The sequence below is a fragment of the Nerophis lumbriciformis genome, linkage group LG18 (assembly GCF_033978685.3).
Source record: "Nerophis lumbriciformis linkage group LG18, RoL_Nlum_v2.1, whole genome shotgun sequence".
Lineage (NCBI taxonomy): Eukaryota > Metazoa > Chordata > Actinopteri > Syngnathiformes > Syngnathidae > Nerophis > Nerophis lumbriciformis.
Genome location: NC_084565.2, coordinates 43090527 through 43110770, shown reverse-complemented (window position 1 = coordinate 43110770; position 20244 = coordinate 43090527). Strand labels below are relative to the sequence as shown.

The 20244-nt window shown below is 44.7% G+C and overlaps 1 protein-coding gene across 1 annotated transcript in view; it reads right to left on the bottom strand.

Moving 5' to 3' along the window:
• The window catches only part of ptprfa (protein tyrosine phosphatase receptor type Fa), a 429990-nt gene that overhangs the window by 111673 nt on the left and 298073 nt on the right, over window positions 1-20244 (bottom strand). Inside the window, exons 8-12 of the mRNA XM_061978426.1 lie at window positions 8353-8934; window positions 8153-8289; window positions 7915-8059; window positions 6953-7258; window positions 5315-5508 (exon numbers count right to left, since the gene is read on the bottom strand). Of these exons, the coding sequence (XP_061834410.1) occupies window positions 5315-5508; window positions 6953-7258; window positions 7915-8059; window positions 8153-8289; window positions 8353-8934 (1364 nt within the window). The remainder of the gene's footprint in view (window positions 1-5314; window positions 5509-6952; window positions 7259-7914; window positions 8060-8152; window positions 8290-8352; window positions 8935-20244) is intronic.

Sequence of the window (20244 nt, the reverse complement as noted above, 5' to 3'; positions counted from 1 at the left end):
ATATATATATATATGAACCTATGAACCCACGCCAGGAAACCAGCCAAAAAAGAACAGAAAACGAAACGACATCATCTGGTACAACCCCCCATACAGCAAAAACGTCTCAACTAACATTGGACACAAATTCCTCAATCTGATTGACAAACACTTTCCCAAAGACAACACCCTAAGAAAAGTATTCAACAAGAACAACATTAAATTGAGCTATAGCTGCATGAACAATATACGACAAATCATCTCAAACCACAACAAAACAATTGCAAATCAGCCGTCGGCCCCCAGACAGAGCGACTCCAAAACCAACAAAGGCTGTAACTGTCGAAAGAAACCTGATTGCCCTCTCAACGGGGGGTGCTTACAAACATCAGTTGTCTACCAATCTAAGGTAATACGCAAGGACATTAACACATCCGACACATATGTAGGATTAACCGAGGGAGAATTCAAAACCAGATGGAACAATCACAAGGCTTCTTTCAGGAACAAAAACCTGCGAAATACCACAGAACTCAGCAAACACATTTGGGACCTCAAAGACAATAATGTTGAATATTCAATAACATGGCAAATTCTTGCATCCAGCACACCTTACAATAGTGGTAATAAAAGATGCAACCTATGCTTGAAAGAGAAACTGTTTATCATTTACCGTCCAGACCTGTCATCCCTCAACAAGCGCAGCGAAATTGTAACAGCATGCCGCCATAGACGGAAACACCTCCTAGGTAACACATGAGCCAATCACCACGCCCCTACGCCAGCCTGTACCCACCCACTCTGTGCCCTATATAAACCATGGTATGAGAATGCTCCCATTAAAATCTCCTGATGATTGAGGGTACCCCCCCTCATGAAACAGGCCTGTAGAGATGAAATAGTCTTGTGATTTTTTTCCCACACATACATATATATATATATATATATATATATATATATATATATATATATATATATATATATATATATATATATACATATATATACATATATATGTATATATATATTATATATATATATATATATATATATATATATATATATATATATATATATATATATATATATATATATATATATATATATATATCTTATGCCAGTGTTTCCCACACATTCATTTATTTGTGGCGGGCCGCCACGAAAGAATTACGTCCGCCACAAATGGATTTTTCGGCTTTTGACTCGCTCGACCGCTCATAAAAGCAACGGGACTGTCTGTGAATGTTGCTTGTAGTTACACCTCCGGTGCAGTAGATGGCGGTAGCCTACTATGCAATGTAACTCCGCCAATAGCACTTAATTCACCTGGTGGGCCAGAAGAAGAAGAAGAAGAAGAAGAAGAAGAAGAAGAAGAGGGACGGACGGACGGACGGGATCAAAATACGAGGGTAATATAGGTAGATAGGTTATAGCTGTATCGCTCGCGGCTCGTCATATATTTAACGTTAATCCGTGATTTCACCGAGCGTTTCACTGACGGTGAGCAGCCTGACGCTGCTTCATTAACACCGCCGCTGTTTGACTCGGGCCGGGCAGACGCTCGTAGTAACAGTCACGTGTTACAATACCGACGAGCTAACGTGTCCAGGTTATAACCATGTTGTCAATAAACGTGGACTAAAGCTAAATTGTCCACTGTCCACTGCAGCATGTGAATGCAATGAAAAGAATAAAATGTGAGCCAACCAGCTGTTAAAATGTTGTCCAGGTTAATGTTTTGGCCATTAAAGGCCCTTCATTTCAAGATTTCAACTGTGATCGGGCTTTAAACAGGTACTGCTACTGGTCAAATAATGTGAAATAGCATTTAATTTTACATGTATGCAATGCCATTTAAATGTAATTATAGATAATAATAATAATAATAATAAATACTGTGTAGTGTTGTAAATAGTCAACGGGAAGGATTGTAGTAAGATATAAGCCATGAACACTACACAGCCAGAAAAAAACCTAGGCAGGACAAGTAAAAATATTGGGGCAAGTAGATTTGAGAAGTCGGGCAAGTAGAAAAAAACCTTAACGTTGAACCCTGCATGTGTTGAGCTGCTGGTTAGACGGCACTGTACATAGAGCGCTTCTGCTCGTTAGTAATACATTCTAATGTTGGATGTTCACTCCTTCACACAGATGAGTATAGAAAAATATTTTCAACGGCCGAAAAGGGCTCGACTTGGAGAGGAGGTAGGCCTACAGTCCGGACCACAGGTGCGACCTGTTCAGCAGCAGCAGGAGGAGGAGGAGGAGGAGGTTGACTGACTGTGGCAGGACACCTCTGCCTCTGTTTCACTTCATGTTGCTGGTAAATAATATGGTTGTAGTAGTAGGCTAAAGTTAAATTATTTAGTATGCACTAATTAAAGGGGCAGAGCTTTAAGAGACATTTTAGCTTTTATATTTTATAAGATATATTTTTTGTAAGAACCACAATTGATAAATATATTTCAGTGAATCACTAATTGTTCAAATCTGTATATAAATATGTACATAAAATGTTGTAATTATATTCCAACTCAGCGTTCTTCTTGGTCATCGCCGCTGCCGCAGCCACCCCCCGCCGACCACACCACCACAAATAGATGCCTGTCCTGTGGGAAACACTGGATTGGAATGTGATCTTTTCCAATGTGACTTCAGTCTAAACAGTGTGGCCACTTTTATTTTATTTTGTAGTAGTAGTAGTAGCTACTTCCTTTTTTCATTTACGGAATCCGGTCAACTTCCTCTGTTTTCACTTTCGCTCATGCAAGTGGCGTCGGGGCCACATTGGGACCACATTGGGACCACATTGGGGCCTGTGCGGGTTTACATTGTTTTACCTGCAGTGTAAACAGTCAGCTGTGTACAAATAAGATTTAAAAAAAAAAAAATCATATTTGGGCCACTTTTGTCTCTGTGGGTGGAGGCGGACCAATAGGGGTAAGGATTTTGGGCATGATACTTTTTTGGAGTGTTTGATCAAAAGCCGCTAGAGATGCGCGGTTTGCGGGCACAACCGCGGAGTCCGCGGATTATCCGCGGATCGGGCGGATGAAATTAAAAAAAATAAGATTTTAGCCGCGCGCGGGTCGGGTCGGGCGGATTAATTAGATTTTTTTTTTTGATTTTTTTTTTGCGGGTGGCAGTTAAACCAATTGGGAAATATATATACATAGTTAAATGTTGTTACCCACATACGAAAAACGAGCAGGCACCTGCAGCATATGCCACAACAGAAGAAAAAAAAAGAAAAGAGATGGACACTTTTACGGAGCGGAGAAGGGACGCCTCGCCGGGGTCCGGGACCGAGGCCCCTTCCCCCGAGAGGGCCCCACCGGGAGCCGTAGCTGAGGCGATCCGCGAGAAGGGCCCGACGCACGTCCAGGGTCACCACCGCGCCCACCGCACCGACACCCCGCCTCGTCCGCCTTCGCCGCGGCCGGCGTCACGCGCAGCAGGTAAGCAGCTTACCTGCCCACCACCCCCGTGGCCGGGGGCTCGTAACATGGGTCACTACGCGCGCTCCGCCCGCGCAGCTTACCTGCCCGCCACCCCTGTTGCCGGGGGCGCGTAACAGGGGTCACTCCGCGCGCAGTGCGCTCACGAAAGGGGTGGGGCTCACCCTGGTTGATATAGACAGCAGGACGGTGGCCATGGAAGTCGGAACCCGCTAAGGAGTGTGTAACAACCCACCTGCCGAATCAACTAGCCCTGAAAATGGATGGCGCTGGAGCGTGGGCCCATACCTGGCCGTCGCCGGCAGCGAGACGCGCTTGGAGGTGCGCTCAGCGCGGCTCCCATATGATTGCGCACTGGTGTGCGTCTGGGTCGTGACAGCGTGGCACGCGAATGTCAGTGCTGCATTGGATCAGTCTCCTTTCTTTAACAGGCAAAAGCTTTATAACCTCACCATACCTGCCAACTTTTGAAATCAGAAAAACCTAGTAGCCAGGGTCCAAGGGCCGCAGGCCCCGGTAGGTCCAGGACAAAGTCCTGGTGGAGGGTTCAGGGCTTCGCCCCCCGACGCAAAATGATTATTAGCATTCAGACAGGTTAAAATGTTGCTAAAACCATCACTTTTCTATCAGTCACAGTGACTTTTCAAAACAAAAATATTACAGCAAAAATCATATGGGTTGATTGACATGTTTATTCTGTAAGCTAACTTCAATAGTTTGAAATTATTTTGACAGTTAATGCCAGTTATCCTGTCAACCTTTCACAAGACTTCAATTTGTTCATTGAAAGTATAAACAGTATAAACACTTTTTACAGTAAACAAATGGTAAAACAGTACTAAACAATTCCATTAAAAAAAAAATTGGTGTCATTATTAACTTTCTGTCCAAGCTTGTATAATCTACTGCCTTGTTCAATTGTAAAAAATATTCTGTGCCTAAAATTCACATTTCTATCACAATTATCATACTGTAAACATGGTAAGCTAACTTCATTCAAATTAATAGTCCTGTCAATAGCATGGAATTACAATTCAAATGTAGTTTTTTTGTAAGCCTTTCAAAAGAATTCAAAATATGAAAAATTAATGACAATTAATTTAAGCCATCAGACACTTGAAAAGTGGCACATCACATCTCTAATGTAATCATTTGAACTTTTCAACAGAAATAGCACTGCAAAAATATGAAGGACATACTTCTGTATTTTGGTAGTTATGCTGTCAACATTTAACAAGATTTCTTCAACTTGGACTTGAAAGCATAAATAGTATAAACACTTTTAACAGTATGTCGTGCTGTGAAATACAGCCGACAGGATTGTGCACCAAACACGAAGCAAGGCCAAAGCGCATGCATGGTGCAGGAGAACAAAGGACTTCTTTCATTTAAGGTTTGTGATAAACCATCAAACTCATTCGTTAAAAGGACTCTATAGTAATATAAAGCGAATTTTTCTGGACATTATCATGCAAGAAAAGTTTATTTTTGGGACCGCGATCACCGCGTAATGATTTTTAAAGGTTGCATGACAAACATTTAACTGTCCCATGTGATCAGCCAGTGCGATTGGAAGTCCATGCTCAATTATTGCCTCCGTAAATAAAACTTCGGGCGGGTGCGGGTGGATGGCGGGCGGGTGCAGTTCTGATCAAACGTTACATCGGGTGGATGGCGGATGGTTGACGACTTTCTGACGCGGTTGCGGATGAAATAAATTGCCTATCCGCGCATCTCTAAAAGCCGCCTATAACTAACTGACTAACCCCAGCAAATATAATGATCATCATGAATAATATATAAATATAAATATGTACTCTACTTGTGTCTCTGGACAAAGTTACAAGTACAAGATGAAGAGAGACAAAAGTGCTCACCTGAGCTTCCGGCAGGGAGACATCCATGATGAGGGGTTGGCCGTGAGGTTCTCCCTTCTCCAGCCTGGAGTAGATGATCTGGTACCCTCGGATCTGACCGTGCTGCTTGACCGGCAGGGGGGGCTTCCAGCTCACCCGGACCGCCGTGGAGTTGACGGCGTCGGCCTCCACCTTCCTGGGCGGGGCCCCGGGCACTGCGGCGCAACACAACAACAACAACGCACTGTAAGTCACGTGGCGGCTTGTGGGACCCGTTTTAAGGTACCGGCGCTCCTTTTACATAAACAAAAAGTACTTTTTTAGCGGGAATTGGACGTGAACGCCTTCTCACATGGCTCGTTAGGACTGTTTTTGTGAGGGCCCAATACTGACAAATCCAAAAAATAAGCTAAGAAAGACAATGTTTACGTATTGAAGGCAACACAACACATATTATAATTATTATTAGTATCAACATTACTACTTTATCATTTCAACTTTGGTGGGTTTTGGGACCTTTAAGGTAGATTGTCCTACTTGGGTTACTTTGGGACCTTTAAGTGAATATGGTCCTATTTAGGGTCCTTTGGGACCTTTTGGGGCACATGGTCCCATTTCGGGGTTTTGGGACCTTTGGGAACATGATCCTACTTGGGGTACTTTGGGATCTGTAAGGGGAAGATGGTCCTTTTTGGGGTGTTTTGGGACCTTTAGAGAAGATGGTCCTATTTGGGGTACTTTGGGACATTTAGGGGGAAGATGGTCCTTTTTTGGGGATTTTTGGGATCTTTAAGGTAGATTGTCCTACTTGGATTACTTCCATCCATCCATTTTCTACCGCTTATCCCTTTTGGGGTCGCGGGGGGTGCTGGAGCCTATCCCAGCTACAATCGGGCGGAAGGCGGGGTACACCCTGGACAAGTCGCCACCTCATCGCAATACTTGGATTACTTTGGAAGTTTTAATTGAATATGGTCCTATTTGGGGTCTTTTTGGAACTTTTGGGGCCCAGGGTCAGATTTGGGGTTTTTAGGCCCTTTGGGGTACTTTGGGATCTTTAAGGGGAAGATTGTCCTTAAGGGTTTTTGGGACCGTTAGGGGGAGGATGGTCCCTTTTGGTGGGTTTTGGGACCTTTAGGGTAGATTGTCCTACTTGGGTTACTTTGGGACCTTTAAGTGAGTATGATCCTATTTGGGGTCTTGTGGGACTTCTAGGATATTATGGTCCTATTCGGGGTACTTTGGGACCTTTTGGGGCACATAGTCTCATTTCGGGGTTTTGGGACCTTTGGGAACATTATCCTACTTGGGGTACTTTAGGATTTTAGGGGGAATATGGTATTTTTTTAGTTTTTTTGGGACATTTAGAGAAGATGGTCCTATTTGGGAACTTTGGGATTCTAGGGGGAAGATGGTAATTTTTTTAGGGGTTTTTGGGATCTTCAGGGTAGATTGTCCTACTTGGATTGCTTTGGAACCTTTAATTAAATATAGTACCAAGAGGGGTCTCTTGGGACCTCTAGGAGAATATGGCTTATAAACCACTATGGACACACCTGTCTTAAGGGGTCACAGAAATGATTGCAAGGTAGGAGCAGGCGGACAATAATGAACATTTCCTTGTTGTTCCCAGACTACTTCCTGTCTCCGTCCACGTACCGTCCTCCTGAGTTCTGATGCGGACCGCCGGACTCTCCGGGCCGGGCCCCATGACGGTGTGAGCTCTCACCCACACCAAATACTCAGTCCACTTCTCCAGGTGGAGCAGCACGTAGCCGCGGGCGTCCGCGCCGATCCCGGACACCTGGTGGCGCTGTATGTCCTCCCCGGCCGGCGCCCGGTAGGCCAGGGAGAAGCCTGTGATCCCGGCGTGGTGGCGGTCTGTAGGCGGCGCCGCCCAACTCACCTGGACGCTCGTGGAGCTCGGACTGAGCAGGCTTACGTCCTGGGGAGGGGCTGAGGGGGCTGATGGGAGGAAGTGGGGATGGGGAGGGTTTAAAGGTCAAGCAGGATGGATAATGGAAAACAAAGACAAACTCAGCCTCTGGACCGTGGAGACGTTACATTCATGAGACTAAAACACTAAAGAGAACGTTGTTTGGAAAATACAGTAACACACATCACAGCATATCAAAGCAATGAGCGCATGCTATGCTAATATGTTAGCATGGACGTCCTGAACGGTTTTCTTTCCGAAAAAGGTTTCGAAGTAAAAAGTGTCTTCACAGTCCAGAGACGAGCAAACATGAGTGATGGTGTCACAGTCAGGTCACATGAGCACACCACAATGTAGCGGAGGGGGAGCGAGGAGCGGCTGGAGGGGACGACATAGGGGGCGAGTCCGATCGGGCGGACCAGAACCATACGGACTCTGGAATCAGCCTTTTTCCAAAAGATGTTCCGTTGAGACCGTCCACACAGGAAGGAAGTCAAAGTGGAGACATTGATGTAGGAGATCAGACAGTCCATTCCAAGTTGGTTCGTTCTTCAGTTTTATGTTTTTTCCGGGACCAGAGTGTTTAAAGGCCAGCTAGAAGTTACTGACCGTCACAAGTCCACGGAAACCCTCACACCCAGGCCGGAACATTCTGTTGTTTAGTCTAGTGTGAGCCTGTACTTACTGGACTGGACGGTTCTTCCCTGGATGGGACGAGTGAAGACTCCTAAGCCCATCTCAGATCTGGCAGCCAGGGAGAACATGTAGACCGTGTCAGGTTTCAGCCCGTCCACCCCGTACGATCCAGACGGCTCAAACGTGACGGTGTGCTGCCAAATGTTAAGAAGCACCAAAAATCAACTTCTCAATGTGTGATCAACCATCAAGTCTCGGACCAGACCCTTGCACTGAAGACCATTTACCTTGTCCTGTGGATTGTTGGCCTCCCAGTAGAGCAGCTCGAAACCGACGACGGGGTCCTGGACGGGCCAAAGCCAAGACAGCATGATTCGAGAGTCCAGCTCGGCTTCAGCCTCAAAACCAGACGGCTGCGCCGGAACTGGAGCGAGAAAAAGGGATGAAGACGATGAATATGTCACAAGCGTCCAGAACCAGTCCTCACCTCCTTGCTGAGTCTTGATGAGCAGGACGTCAGATGGGGGTCCGTCGCCCACCGAGGTGAAGCCCAGCACCCTGACACTGTAGGTGAGGTCCGGGGTCAGATCAGCGACAGTGGTCAGCTGACTGTCGTCTGTGTTGTGTTTCTGCCAGGCGCTGAGAGGCGCCTCCTGGTCGGAGCTGTAGTAGACCCTGTAGCCTCGGATCTGCCCGTTGGCCTCCTCGGGGGGCTCCCACTGGACCAGCATGGTGCTGGGGCTCAGCATGCGGGCCTGGACGTAGAGCGGGGGTGAGGAGGGCGCCTGCTCACTTGTGCGGGTGTCCACGGTGGTGCCGGGGAGGCCTCGGCCCACGTTGTTGACCGCCATGACCCGGAACTCATATTGGGAAAAGGGGCTGAGACCGCCGATACTGTAGCGGGTGGTCGCTACGCCGTCCACTTCTTGGAAGCCGTTCTCTGATACTTTGGGCCGGTACTGGATGACGTAGTAGGACACAGGCTCAGGGTTGCCGGAGTCCCACGTCAAGGTGACGCTGGTGGCGGTGGTCTCTGTCACGATGAGGGAGGTGGGAGGCTTGGGCAGGGCTGGTGGGACACAAACATCACTCATGCATCACCTTTTCTGTGTCAAGGTCCACCTAACACACTTACGGTTGGAATGGACTTTGGCAGTTTTTGCCAACCCTACAGTAATTGCCAACTGAATTAAACCCTGGAGAGATCTGGGAAGGTCTCTAAAGAACCCCACTTGTCCTAATGATAAATGGGGTAGCCCAAAAGGTCTAAAATGCACCCAAAATGACCCCCGTCCTGGCCCTGGCTTCACCCGCGAACTCTTTAGATACATTTCGGACCTTTAGGAGCACTGGGACTTTAGGACTAAGCCCGTTTTGGGTACTTGGTGTATTTTGGGATTTATAAGGGGACAATGGTCCTGTTTGAAATCTTTAGGGGGTAGATTGTCCTATTTGGGTTACTTTCGGACCTTTAGGTGAATATGGTATGGGGTGCTTTGCAAGCTTTCAGAGCACAGGGACCCATTTTCTGGTCTTTAGGACCTTTTGGAACATGGTCTTACCTTGGGGTCTTTAAGGGGAATATGGTAGTTGTTGAGGTTTTTTGGAACCTTTAGAAAAAATGGTCCTATTTGGGGTATTCTGGGACATTTAGGGGGAAGATGGTCCTTTTTGGGGGGGTTTTGGGACCTTTAGGGTAGATTGTCCTGCTTAGGTTACACTGGAATCTTTAATTGAATTTGGTCCTATGAGGGGTCTTTTGTGACTTTTTGGGGCACATGATCCCATTTCTGTTTTTTGGGACATTTTGGAACATGATCCTTTACTTTACTTTAGGATATGTAAGGGGAAGATGGTCCTTTTTGGGGGGTTTGGGGATTTTAGGGGGAATATGGTACTTTTTGAGGTTTGTGGGACCTTTAGGGAAGATGGTCCTACTTGGATTACTTTGGAACCTTTAATTGAATATGGTACTATGAGGGGTCTTTTGGGACATGTCGGGGAATATGGTCCTCTTTGGGGTCCTTTTGGAACTTTTGGGACACAGGGTTACAGATTTTGTGTTTTTAGGATCTTTGGGAACATGGCCCTACTTGGGGCACTTTGGAATCTTTAAGGGGAAGATGGTCCTTTAGGGTTTTTGGGACCTTTAGGGAAGATGGTCTTATTTGGGGTACTTTGGGACCTTTAAGTGATTATGATCCTATTTGGGGTCCTTTGGGACCTTTTGGGGCACATGGTGCCATTTCGGGTTTTTGGGACAATGATCCTACTTGGGGTACTTTAGGATCTGTAGGGGGAAGATGGTCCTTTTTGGGGGGTTTTGGGATCTTAAGAGAAGATGGACCTACTTGGGAACTTTGGAATCGTTAAGGTAGATTGTTCTACTTGGATTACTTTGGCACCTTAAATTAAAAATATGATCCTATTTGGGGTCTTTTGCGACTTCTCAGATATGTTGGTCCTATTTGGGGTCCTTTGGGACCTTTTCGGACACATGGTCCCATTTCGAGTTTTTGGGACCTTTGGGAACATGATCCTACTTGGGGTACTTTAGGATATGTAAGGGGAAGATGGTCCGTTTTGGGGGCTATGGTTCTATTTGGGAACTTTGGGATTTTAGGGGGAATATGGTACTTTTTGAGGGTTTTTGGGACCTTTAGGGAAGATGGTCCTATTTGGGGTACTTTGGGACATTTAGGAGGAAGATGGTCCTTTTTTCTTGGTTTTTGGGATCTTTAAGGTAGATTGTTCTACTTGGATTACTTTGGAACCTTCAATTGAATATGGTACTAAGAGGGGTCTTTTGGGACCTGTAGGAGAATATGGTCCTATTTGGGGTCCTTTTGGAACTTTTGGGGCCCAGGGTCAGACTTTGGGTTTTTAGGATCTTTGGGAACATGGTCCTACTTGGGGCACTTTAGGATCTGTAGGGGGAAGATGGTCCTTTAGGGTTTTTGGTACCTTTTAGGGAAGGTGGTCCTATTTGGGATACTTTGGGACTGTTAGTGGGAAGATGGTCCCTTTTGGTGGGTTCTGGGACCTTTAGGGTAGATTGTCACACTTGGGTTACTTTGGGACCTTAAAGTGAATTATGATCCTATTTGGGTTTTTTTGCGACTTCTAGGATATTATGGTCCTATTTGGGGTCCCTTGGGACCTTTTTGGGCCCATGGTCCCATTTCAGGTTTTTGGGACCTTTGGGAACATGATCCTACTTGGGTACTTTGGGACCTTAAAGTGAATTATGATCCTATTTGGTTTTTTTTGCGACTTCTAGGATATTATGGTCCTATTTGGGGTCCCTTGGGACCTTTTTGGGCCCATGGTCCCATTTCAGGGTTTTGGGACCTTTGGGAACATGATCCTACTTGGGTTACTTTGGGACCTTAAAGTGAATTATGATCCTATTTGGGTTTTTTTGCGACTTCTAGGATATTATGGTCCTATTTGGGGTCCCTTGGGACCTTTTTGGGCCCATGGTCCCATTTCAGGGTTTTGGGACCTTTGGGAACATGATCCTACTTGGGTTACTTTGGGACCTTAAAGTGAATTATGATCCTATTTGGGTTTTTTTGCGACTTCTAGGATATTATGGTCCTATTTGGGGTCCCTTGGGACCTTTTTGGGCCCATGGTCCCATTTCAGGGTTTTCGGGACCTTTGGGAACATGATCCTACTTGGGTTACTTTGGGACCTTAAAGTGAATTATGATCCTATTTGGTTTTTTTTGGGACTTCTAGGATATTATGGTCCTATTTGGGGTCCCTTGGGACCTTTTTGGGCCCATGGTCCCATTTCAGGGTTTTGGGACCTTTGGGAACATGATCCTACTTGGGTTACTTTGGGACCTTAAAGTGAATTATGATCCTATTTGGGTTTTTTTGCGACTTCTAGGATATTATGGTCCTATTTGGGGTCCCTTGGGACCTTTTTGGGCCCATGGTCCCATTTCAGGGTTTTGGGACCTTTGGGAACATGATCCTACTTGAGGTACTTTGGGTTATTTAGGAGGAATATGGTACTTTTTGGGTTTTTTGGGGACATTTAGAGTAGATGGTCCTTTTTGAGGTAGTACTTTGGGTTATTTAGGGGGAATATGGTACTTTTTGGGGTTTTTGGGGACATTTAGAGAAGATGGTCCTATTTGAGGTAGTACTTTGGGTTATTTAGGGGGAATATGGTACTTTTTGGGGTTTTTGGGACCTTTTAGGGAAGATGGTCCTATTTGGGATACTTTGGGACTGTTAGTGGGAAGATGGTCCCTTTTGGTGGGTTCTGGGACCTTTAGGGTAGATTGTCCTACTTGGATTACTTTGGAACCTTCAATTGAATATGGTACTAAGAGGGGTCTTTTGGGACCTGTAGGAGAATGTGGTCCTATTTGGGGTCCTTTTTTAACTTTTGGGGCCCAGGGTCAGACGTTGGGTTTTTAGGATCTTTGGGAACATGGTCCTACTTGGGGCACTTAAAGGGGAAGATGGTCCTTTAGGGTTTTTGGGACCTTTTAGGGAAGGTGGTCATATTTGGGATACTTTGGGACTGTTAGTGGGACGATGGTCCCTTTTGGTGGGTTCTGGGACCTTTAGGGTAGATTGTCCTACTTGGGTTACTTTGGGACCTTAAAGTGAATATGATCCTATTTGGGGTATTTTTGGAACTTTTGGGGCCCAGGGTCAGATTTGGGTTTTTTAGGACCTTTGGGAACATAGCCCTACTTGGGGTACTTTGGGATCTTTAAGGGGAAGATGGTCCTTTAGGGTTTTTGGAACCTTTTAGGGAAGGTGGTCCTATTTGGGGTACTTTGGGACAGTTAGGGGAAGATGGTCCAATTTGGTGGGTTTTGGTACCTTTAGGGTAGATTGTCCTACTTGGGTTACTTTGGTACCTTTAAGTGAATATGATCCTATTTGGGGTCTTTTGGGACTTCTAGGATATTATGGTCCTATTTGGGGTCCTTTGGGACCTTTTGGGGCACATGGTCCCATTTCGGGGTTTTGGGACCTTTGGGAACATGATACTTGGATTACTTTGGAACCTTTAATTGAATATGGTACTAAGAGGGGTCTTTTGGGACCTGTAGGAGAATGTGGTCCTATTTGGGGTCCTTTTGGAACTTTTGGGGCCCAGGGTCAGACGTTGGGTTTTTAGGATTTTTGGGAACATGGTCCTACTTGGGGCACTTAAAGGGGAAGATGGTCCTTTAGGGTTCTTGGGACCTTTTAAGGAAGGTGGTCATATTTGGGATACTTTGGGACTGTTAGTGGGAAGATGGTCCCTTTTGGTGGGTTCTGGGACCTTTAGGGTAGATTGTCCTACTTGGGTTACTTTGGGACCTTAAAGTGAATTATGATCCTATTTGGTTTTTTTTGGGACTTCTAGGATATTATGGTCCTATTTGGGGTCCCTTGGGACCTTTTTTGGGCCATGGTCCCATTTCAGGGTTTTGGGACCTTTGGGAACATGATCCTACTTGGGTTACTTTGGGACCTTAAAGTGAATTATGATTCTATTTGTTTTTTTTTGCGACTTCTAGGATATTATGGTCCTATTTGGGGTCCCTTGGGACCTTTTTGGGCCCATGGTCCCATTTCAGGGTTTTGGGACCTTTGGGAACATGATCCTACTTGGGTTACTTTGGGACCTTAAAGTGAATTATGATCCTATTTGGGTTTTTTTGCGACTTCTAGGATATTATGGTCCTATTTGGGGTCCCTTGGGACCTTTTTGGGCCCATGGTCCCATTTCAGGGTTTTGGGACCTTTGGGAACATGATCCTACTTGGGTTACTTTGGGACCTTAAAGTGAATTATGATCCTATTTGGTTTTTTTTGCGACTTCTAGGATATTATGGTCCTATTTGGGGTCCCTTGGGACCTTTTTGGGCCCATGGTCCCATTTCAGGGTTTTGGGACCTTTGGGAACATGATCCTACTTGAGGTACTTTGGGTTATTTAGGAGGAATATGGTACTTTTTGGGTTTTTTGGGGACATTTAGAGTAGATGGTCCTTTTTGAGGTAGTACTTTGGGTTATTTAGGGGGAATATGGTACTTTTTGGGGTTTTTGGGGACATTTAGAGAAGATGGTCCTATTTGAGGTAGTACTTTGGGTTATTTAGGGGGAATATGGTACTTTTTGGGGTTTTTGGGACCTTTTAGGGAAGATGGTCCTATTTGGGATACTTTGGGACTGTTAGTGGGAAGATGGTCCCTTTTGGTGGGTTCTGGGACCTTTAGGGTAGATTGTCCTACTTGGATTACTTTGGAACCTTCAATTGAATATGGTACTAAGAGGGGTCTTTTGGGACCTGTAGGAGAATGTGGTCCTATTTGGGGTCCTTTTTTAACTTTTGGGGCCCAGGGTCAGACGTTGGGTTTTTAGGATCTTTGGGAACATGGTCCTACTTGGGGCACTTAAAGGGGAAGATGGTCCTTTAGGGTTTTTGGGACCTTTTAGGGAAGGTGGTCATATTTGGGATACTTTGGGACTGTTAGTGGGAAGATGGTCCCTTTTGGTGGGTCCTGGGATCTTTAGGGTAGATTGTCCTACTTGGATTACTTTGGAACCTTTAATTGAATATGGTACTAAGAGGGGTCTTTTGGGACCTGTAGGAGAATATGGTCCTATTTGGGGTCCTTTTGGAACTTTTGGGGCCCAGGGCCAGACGTTGGGTTTTTAGGATCTTTGAGAACACGGCCCTACTTGGGGTACTAAAAGGGGTAGATGGTCCTTTGGGGTTTTTGGGACCTTTTAGGGAAGATGGTCCTATTTGAGATACTTTGGGACTGTTAGGGGGAAGATGGTCCCTTTTGGTGGGTTCTGGGATCTTTAGGGTAGATTGTCCTACTTGGATTACTTTGGAACCTTCAATTGAATATGGTCCTATGAGGGGTCTTTTGGGACCTGTAGGAGAATGTGGTCCTATTTGGGGTCCTTTTGGAACTTTTGGGGCCCAGGGTCAGACGTTGGGTTTTTAGGATCTTTGAGAACACGGCTCTACTTGGGGTACTAAAAGGGGTAGATGGTCCTTTGGGGTTTTTGGGACCTTTTAGGGAAGATGGTCCTATTTGGGATACTTTGGGTCTGTTAGGGGGAAGATGGTCCCTGTTGGTGGGTTCTGGGATCTTTAGGGTAGATTGTCACACTTGGGTTACTTTGGGACCTTTAAGTGAATATGATCCTATTTGGGGTATTTTTGGAACTTTTGGGGCCCAGGGTCAGATTTGGGTTTTTTAGGACCTTTGGGAACATAGCCCTACTTGGGGTACTTTGGGATCTTTAAGGGGAAGATGGTCCTTTAGGGTTTTTGGGACCTTTTAGGGAAGGTGGTCCTATTTGGGGTACTTTGGGACAGTTAGGGGAAGATGGTCCAATTTGGTGGGTTTTGGTACCTTTAGGGTAGATTGTCCTACTTGGGTTACTTTGGTACCTTTAAGTGAATATGATCCTATTTGGGGTCTTTTGGGACTTCTAGGATATTATGGTCCTATTTGGGGTCCTTTGGGACCTTTTGGGGCACATGGTCCCATTTCGGGGTTTTGGGACCTTTGGGAACATGATACTTGGATTACTTTGGAACCTTTAATTGAATATGGTACTAAGAGGGGTCTTTTGGGACCTGTAGGAGAATGTGGTCCTATTTGGGGTCTTTTTGGAACTTTTGGGGCCCAGGGTCAGACGTTGGGTTTTTAGGATTTTTGGGAACATGGTCCTACTTGGGGCACTTAAAGGGGAAGATGGTCCTTTAGGGTTCTTGGGACCTTTTAAGGAAGGTGGTCATATTTGGGATACTTTGGGACTGTTAGTGGGAGGATGGTCCCTTTTGGTGGGTTCTGGGATCTTTAGGGTAGATTGTCCTACTTGGGTTACTTTGGGACCTTAAAGTGAATTATGATCCTATTTGGGTTTTTTTGCGACTTCTAGGATATTATGGTCCTATTTGGGGTCCCTTGGGACCTTTTTGGGCCCATGGTCCCATTTCAGGGTTTTGGGACCTTTGGGAACATGATCCTACTTGGGTTACTTTGGGACCTTAAAGTGAATTATGATCCTATTTGGGTTTTTTTGCGACTTCTAGGGTATTATGGTCCTATTTGGGGTCCCTTGGGACCTTTTTGGGCCCATGGTCCCATTTCAGGGTTTTGGGACCTTTGGGAACATGATCCTACTTGGGTTACTTTGGGACCTTAAAGTGAATTATGATCCTATTTGGTTTTTTTTGCGACTTCTAGGATATTATGGTCCTATTTGGGGTCCCTTGGGACCTTTTTGGGCCCATGGTCCCATTTCAGGGTTTTGGGACCTTTGGGAACATGATCCTACTTGGGTTACTTTGGGACCTTAAAGTGAATTATGATCCTATTTGGTTTTTTTTGCGACTTCTAGGATATTATGGTCCTATTTGGGGTCCCTTGGGACCTTTTTGGGCCCATGGTCCCATTTCAGGGTTTTGGGACCTTTGGGAACATGATCCTACTTGGGTTACTTTGGGACCTTAAAGTGAATTATGATCCTATTTGGGTTTTTTTGCGACTTCTAGGATATTATGGTCCTATTTGGGGTCCCTTGGGACCTTTTTGGGCCCATGGTCCCATTTCAGGGTTTTGGGACCTTTGGGAACATGATCCTACTTGGGTTACTTTGGGACCTTAAAGTGAATTATGATCCTATTTGGGTTTTTTTGCGACTTCTAGGATATTATGGTCCTATTTGGGGTCCCTTGGGACCTTTTTGGGCCCATGGTCCCATTTCAGGGTTTTGGGACCTTTGGGAACATGATCCTACTTGAGGTACTTTGGGTTATTTAGGAGGAATATGGTACTTTTTGGGTTTTTTGGGGACATTTAGAGTAGATGGTCCTTTTTGCGGTAGTACTTTGGGTTATTTAGGGGGAATATGGTACTTTTTGGGGTTTTCGGGGACATTTAGAGAAGATGGTCCTATTTGAGGTAGTACTTTGGGTTATTTAGGGGGAATATGGTACTTTTTGGGGTTTTTGGGACCTTTTAGGGAAGATGGTCCTATTTGGGATACTTTGGGACTGTTAGTGGGAAGATGGTCCCTTTTGGTGGGTTCTGGGACCTTTAGGGTAGATTGTCCTACTTGGATTACTTTGGAACCTTCAATTGAATATGGTACTAAGAGGGGTCTTTTGGGACATGTAGGAGAATGTGGTCCTATTTGAGGTCCTTTTTTAACTTTTGGGGCCCAGGGTCAGACGTTGGGTTTTTAGGATTTTTGGGAACATGGTCCTACTTGGGGCACTTAAAGGGGAAGATGGTCCTTTAGGGTTCTTGGGACCTTTTAAGGAAGGTGGTCATATTTGGGATACTTTGGGACTGTTAGTGGGAAGATGGTCCCTTTTGGTGGGTTCTGGGATCTTTAGGGTAGATTGTCCTACTTGGGTTACTTTGGGACCTTAAAGTGAGTTATGATCCTATTTGGGTTTTTTTGCGACTTCTAGGATATTATGGTCCTATTTGGGGTCCCTTGGGACCTTTTTGGGCCCATGGTCCCATTTCAGGGTTTTGGGACCTTTGGGAACATGATCCTACTTGGGTTACTTTGGGACCTTAAAGTGAATTATGATCCTATTTGAGTTTTTTTGCGACTTCTAGGATATTATGGTCCTATTTGGGGTCCCTTGGGACCTTTTTGGGCCCATGGTCCCATTTCAGGGTTTTGGGACCTTTGGGAACATGATCCTACTTGGGTTACTTTGGGACCTTAAAGTGAATTATGATCGTATTTGGTTTTCTTTGCGACTTCTAGGATATTATGGTCCTATTTGGGGTCCCTTGGGACCTTTTTGGGCCCATGGTCCCATTTCAGGGTTTTGGGACCTTTGGGAACATGATCCTACTTGGGTTACTTTGGGACCTTAAAGTGAATTATGATCGTATTTGGTTTTCTTTGCGACTTCTAGGATATTATGGTCCTATTTGGGGTCCCTTGGGACCTTTTTGGGCCCATGGTCCCATTTCAGGGTTTTGGGACCTTTGGGAACATGATCCTACTTGGGTTACTTTGGGACCTTAAAGTGAATTATGATCCTATTTGGTTTTTTTTGCGACTTCTAGGATATTATGGTCCTATTTGGGGTCCCTTGGGACCTTTTTGGGCCCATGGTCCCATTTCAGGGTTTTGGGACCTTTGGGAACATGATCCTACTTGGGTTACTTTGGGACCTTAAAGTGAATTATGATCCTATTTGGGTTTTTTTGCGACTTCTAGGATATTATGGTCCTATTTGGGGTCCCTTGGGACCTTTTTGGGCCCATGGTCCCATTTCAGGGTTTTGGGACCTTTGGGAACATGATCCTACTTGGGTTACTTTGGGACCTTAAAGTGAATTATGATCCTATTTGGGGTTTTTTGCGACTTCTAGGATATTATGGTCCTATTTGGGGTCCCTTGGGACCTTTTTGGGCCCATGGTCCCATTTCAGGGTTTTGGGACCTTTGGGAACATGATCCTACTTGGGTTACTTTGGGACCTTAAAGTGAATTATGATCCCATTTGGGTTTTTTTGCGACTTCTAGGATATTATGGTCCTATTTGGGGTCCCTTGGGACCTTTTTGGGCCCATGGTCCCATTTCAGGGTTTTGGGACCTTTGGGAACATGATCCTACTTGAGGTACTTTGGGTTATTTAGGAGGAATATGGTACTTTTTGGGTTTTTTGGGGACATTTAGAGTAGATGGTCCTTTTTGAGGTAGTACTTTGGGTTATTTAGGGGGAATATGGTACTTTTTGGGGTTTTTGGGGACATTTAGAGAAGATGGTCCTATTTGAGGTAATACTCTGGGTTATTTAGGGGGAATATGGTACTTTTTTGTTTTTTTGGGGACATTTAGAGAATAAGGTCCTTTTTGAGGTAGTACTTTGGGTTATTTAGGGGTAATATGGTACTTTTTGGGGTTTTGGGGGACATTTACAGAAGATGGTCCTATTTGAGGTAATACTCTGGGTTATTTAGGGGGAATATGGTACTTTTTGGGTTTTTTGGGGACATTTAGAGAAGATGGTCCTATTTGAGGTAATACTCTGGGTTATTTAGGGGGAATATGGTACTTTTTGGGGTTTTTGGGGACATTTAGAGAAGATGGTCCTATTTGAGGTAATACTCTGGGTTATTTAGGGGGAATATGGTACTTTTTTGGGGTTTTTGGGGACATTTAGAGAATAAGGTCCTTTTTGAGGTAGTACTTTGGGTTATGTAGGGGGAATATGGTACTTTTTGGGTTTTTTAGGGACATTTAGAGAAGATGGTCCTATTTGAGGTAATACTCTGGGTTATTTAGGGGGAATATGGTACTTTTTTGTTTTTTTTGGGGACATTTAGAGAATAAGGTCCTTTTTGAGGTAGTACTTTGGGTTATTTAGGGGGAATATGGTACTTTTTGGGGTTTTTGGAGACATTTAGAGAAGATGGTCCTATTTGAGGTAATACTCTGGGTTATTTAGGGGGAATATGGTACTTTTTTGTTTTTTTTGGGGACATTTAGAGAATAAGGTCCTTTTTGAGGTAGTACTTTGGGTTATTTAGGGGGAATATGGTACTTTTTTGTTTTTTTGGGGACATTTAGAGAAGATGGTCCTTTTTGAGGTAGTACTTTGGGTTATTTAGGGGGAATATGGTACTTTTTGGGGTTTTTGGGGACATTTAGAGAAGATGGTCCTATTTGAGGTAATACTCTGGGTTATTTAGGGGGAATATGGTACTTTTTTTGGGGGGGGGGACATTTAGAGAAGATGGTCCTTTTTGAGGTAGTACTTTGGGTTATTTAGGGGGAATATGGTACTTTTTGGGGTTTTTGGGGACATTTAGAGAAGATGGTCCTATTTGAGGTAATACTCTGGGTTATTTAGGGGGAATATGGTACTTTTTTGTTTTTTTGGGTGACATTTAGAGAATAAGGTCCTTTTTGAGGTAGTACTTTGGGTTATTTAGGGGGAATATGGTACTTTTTTGTTTTTTTGGGTGACATTTAGAGAATAAGGTCCTTTTTGAGGTAGTACTTTGGGTTATTTAGGGGGAATATGGTACTTTTTGGGGACATTTAGAGAAGATGGTCCTATTTGAGGTAATACTCTGGGTTATTTAAGGGGAATATGGTACTTTTTGGGGTTTTTGGGGACTTTTAGAGAAGATGGTCCTATTTGAGGTAATACTCTGGGTTATTTAGGGGGAATTTGGTACTTTTTTGTTTTTTTGGGTGACATTTAGGGAATAAGGTCCTTTTTGAGGTAGTACTTTGGGTTATTTAGGGGGAATATGGTACTTTTTGGGGACATTTAGAGAAGATGGTCCTATTTGAGGTAATACTCTGGGTTATTTAGGGGGAATATGGTACTTTTTTGTTTTTTTGGGTGA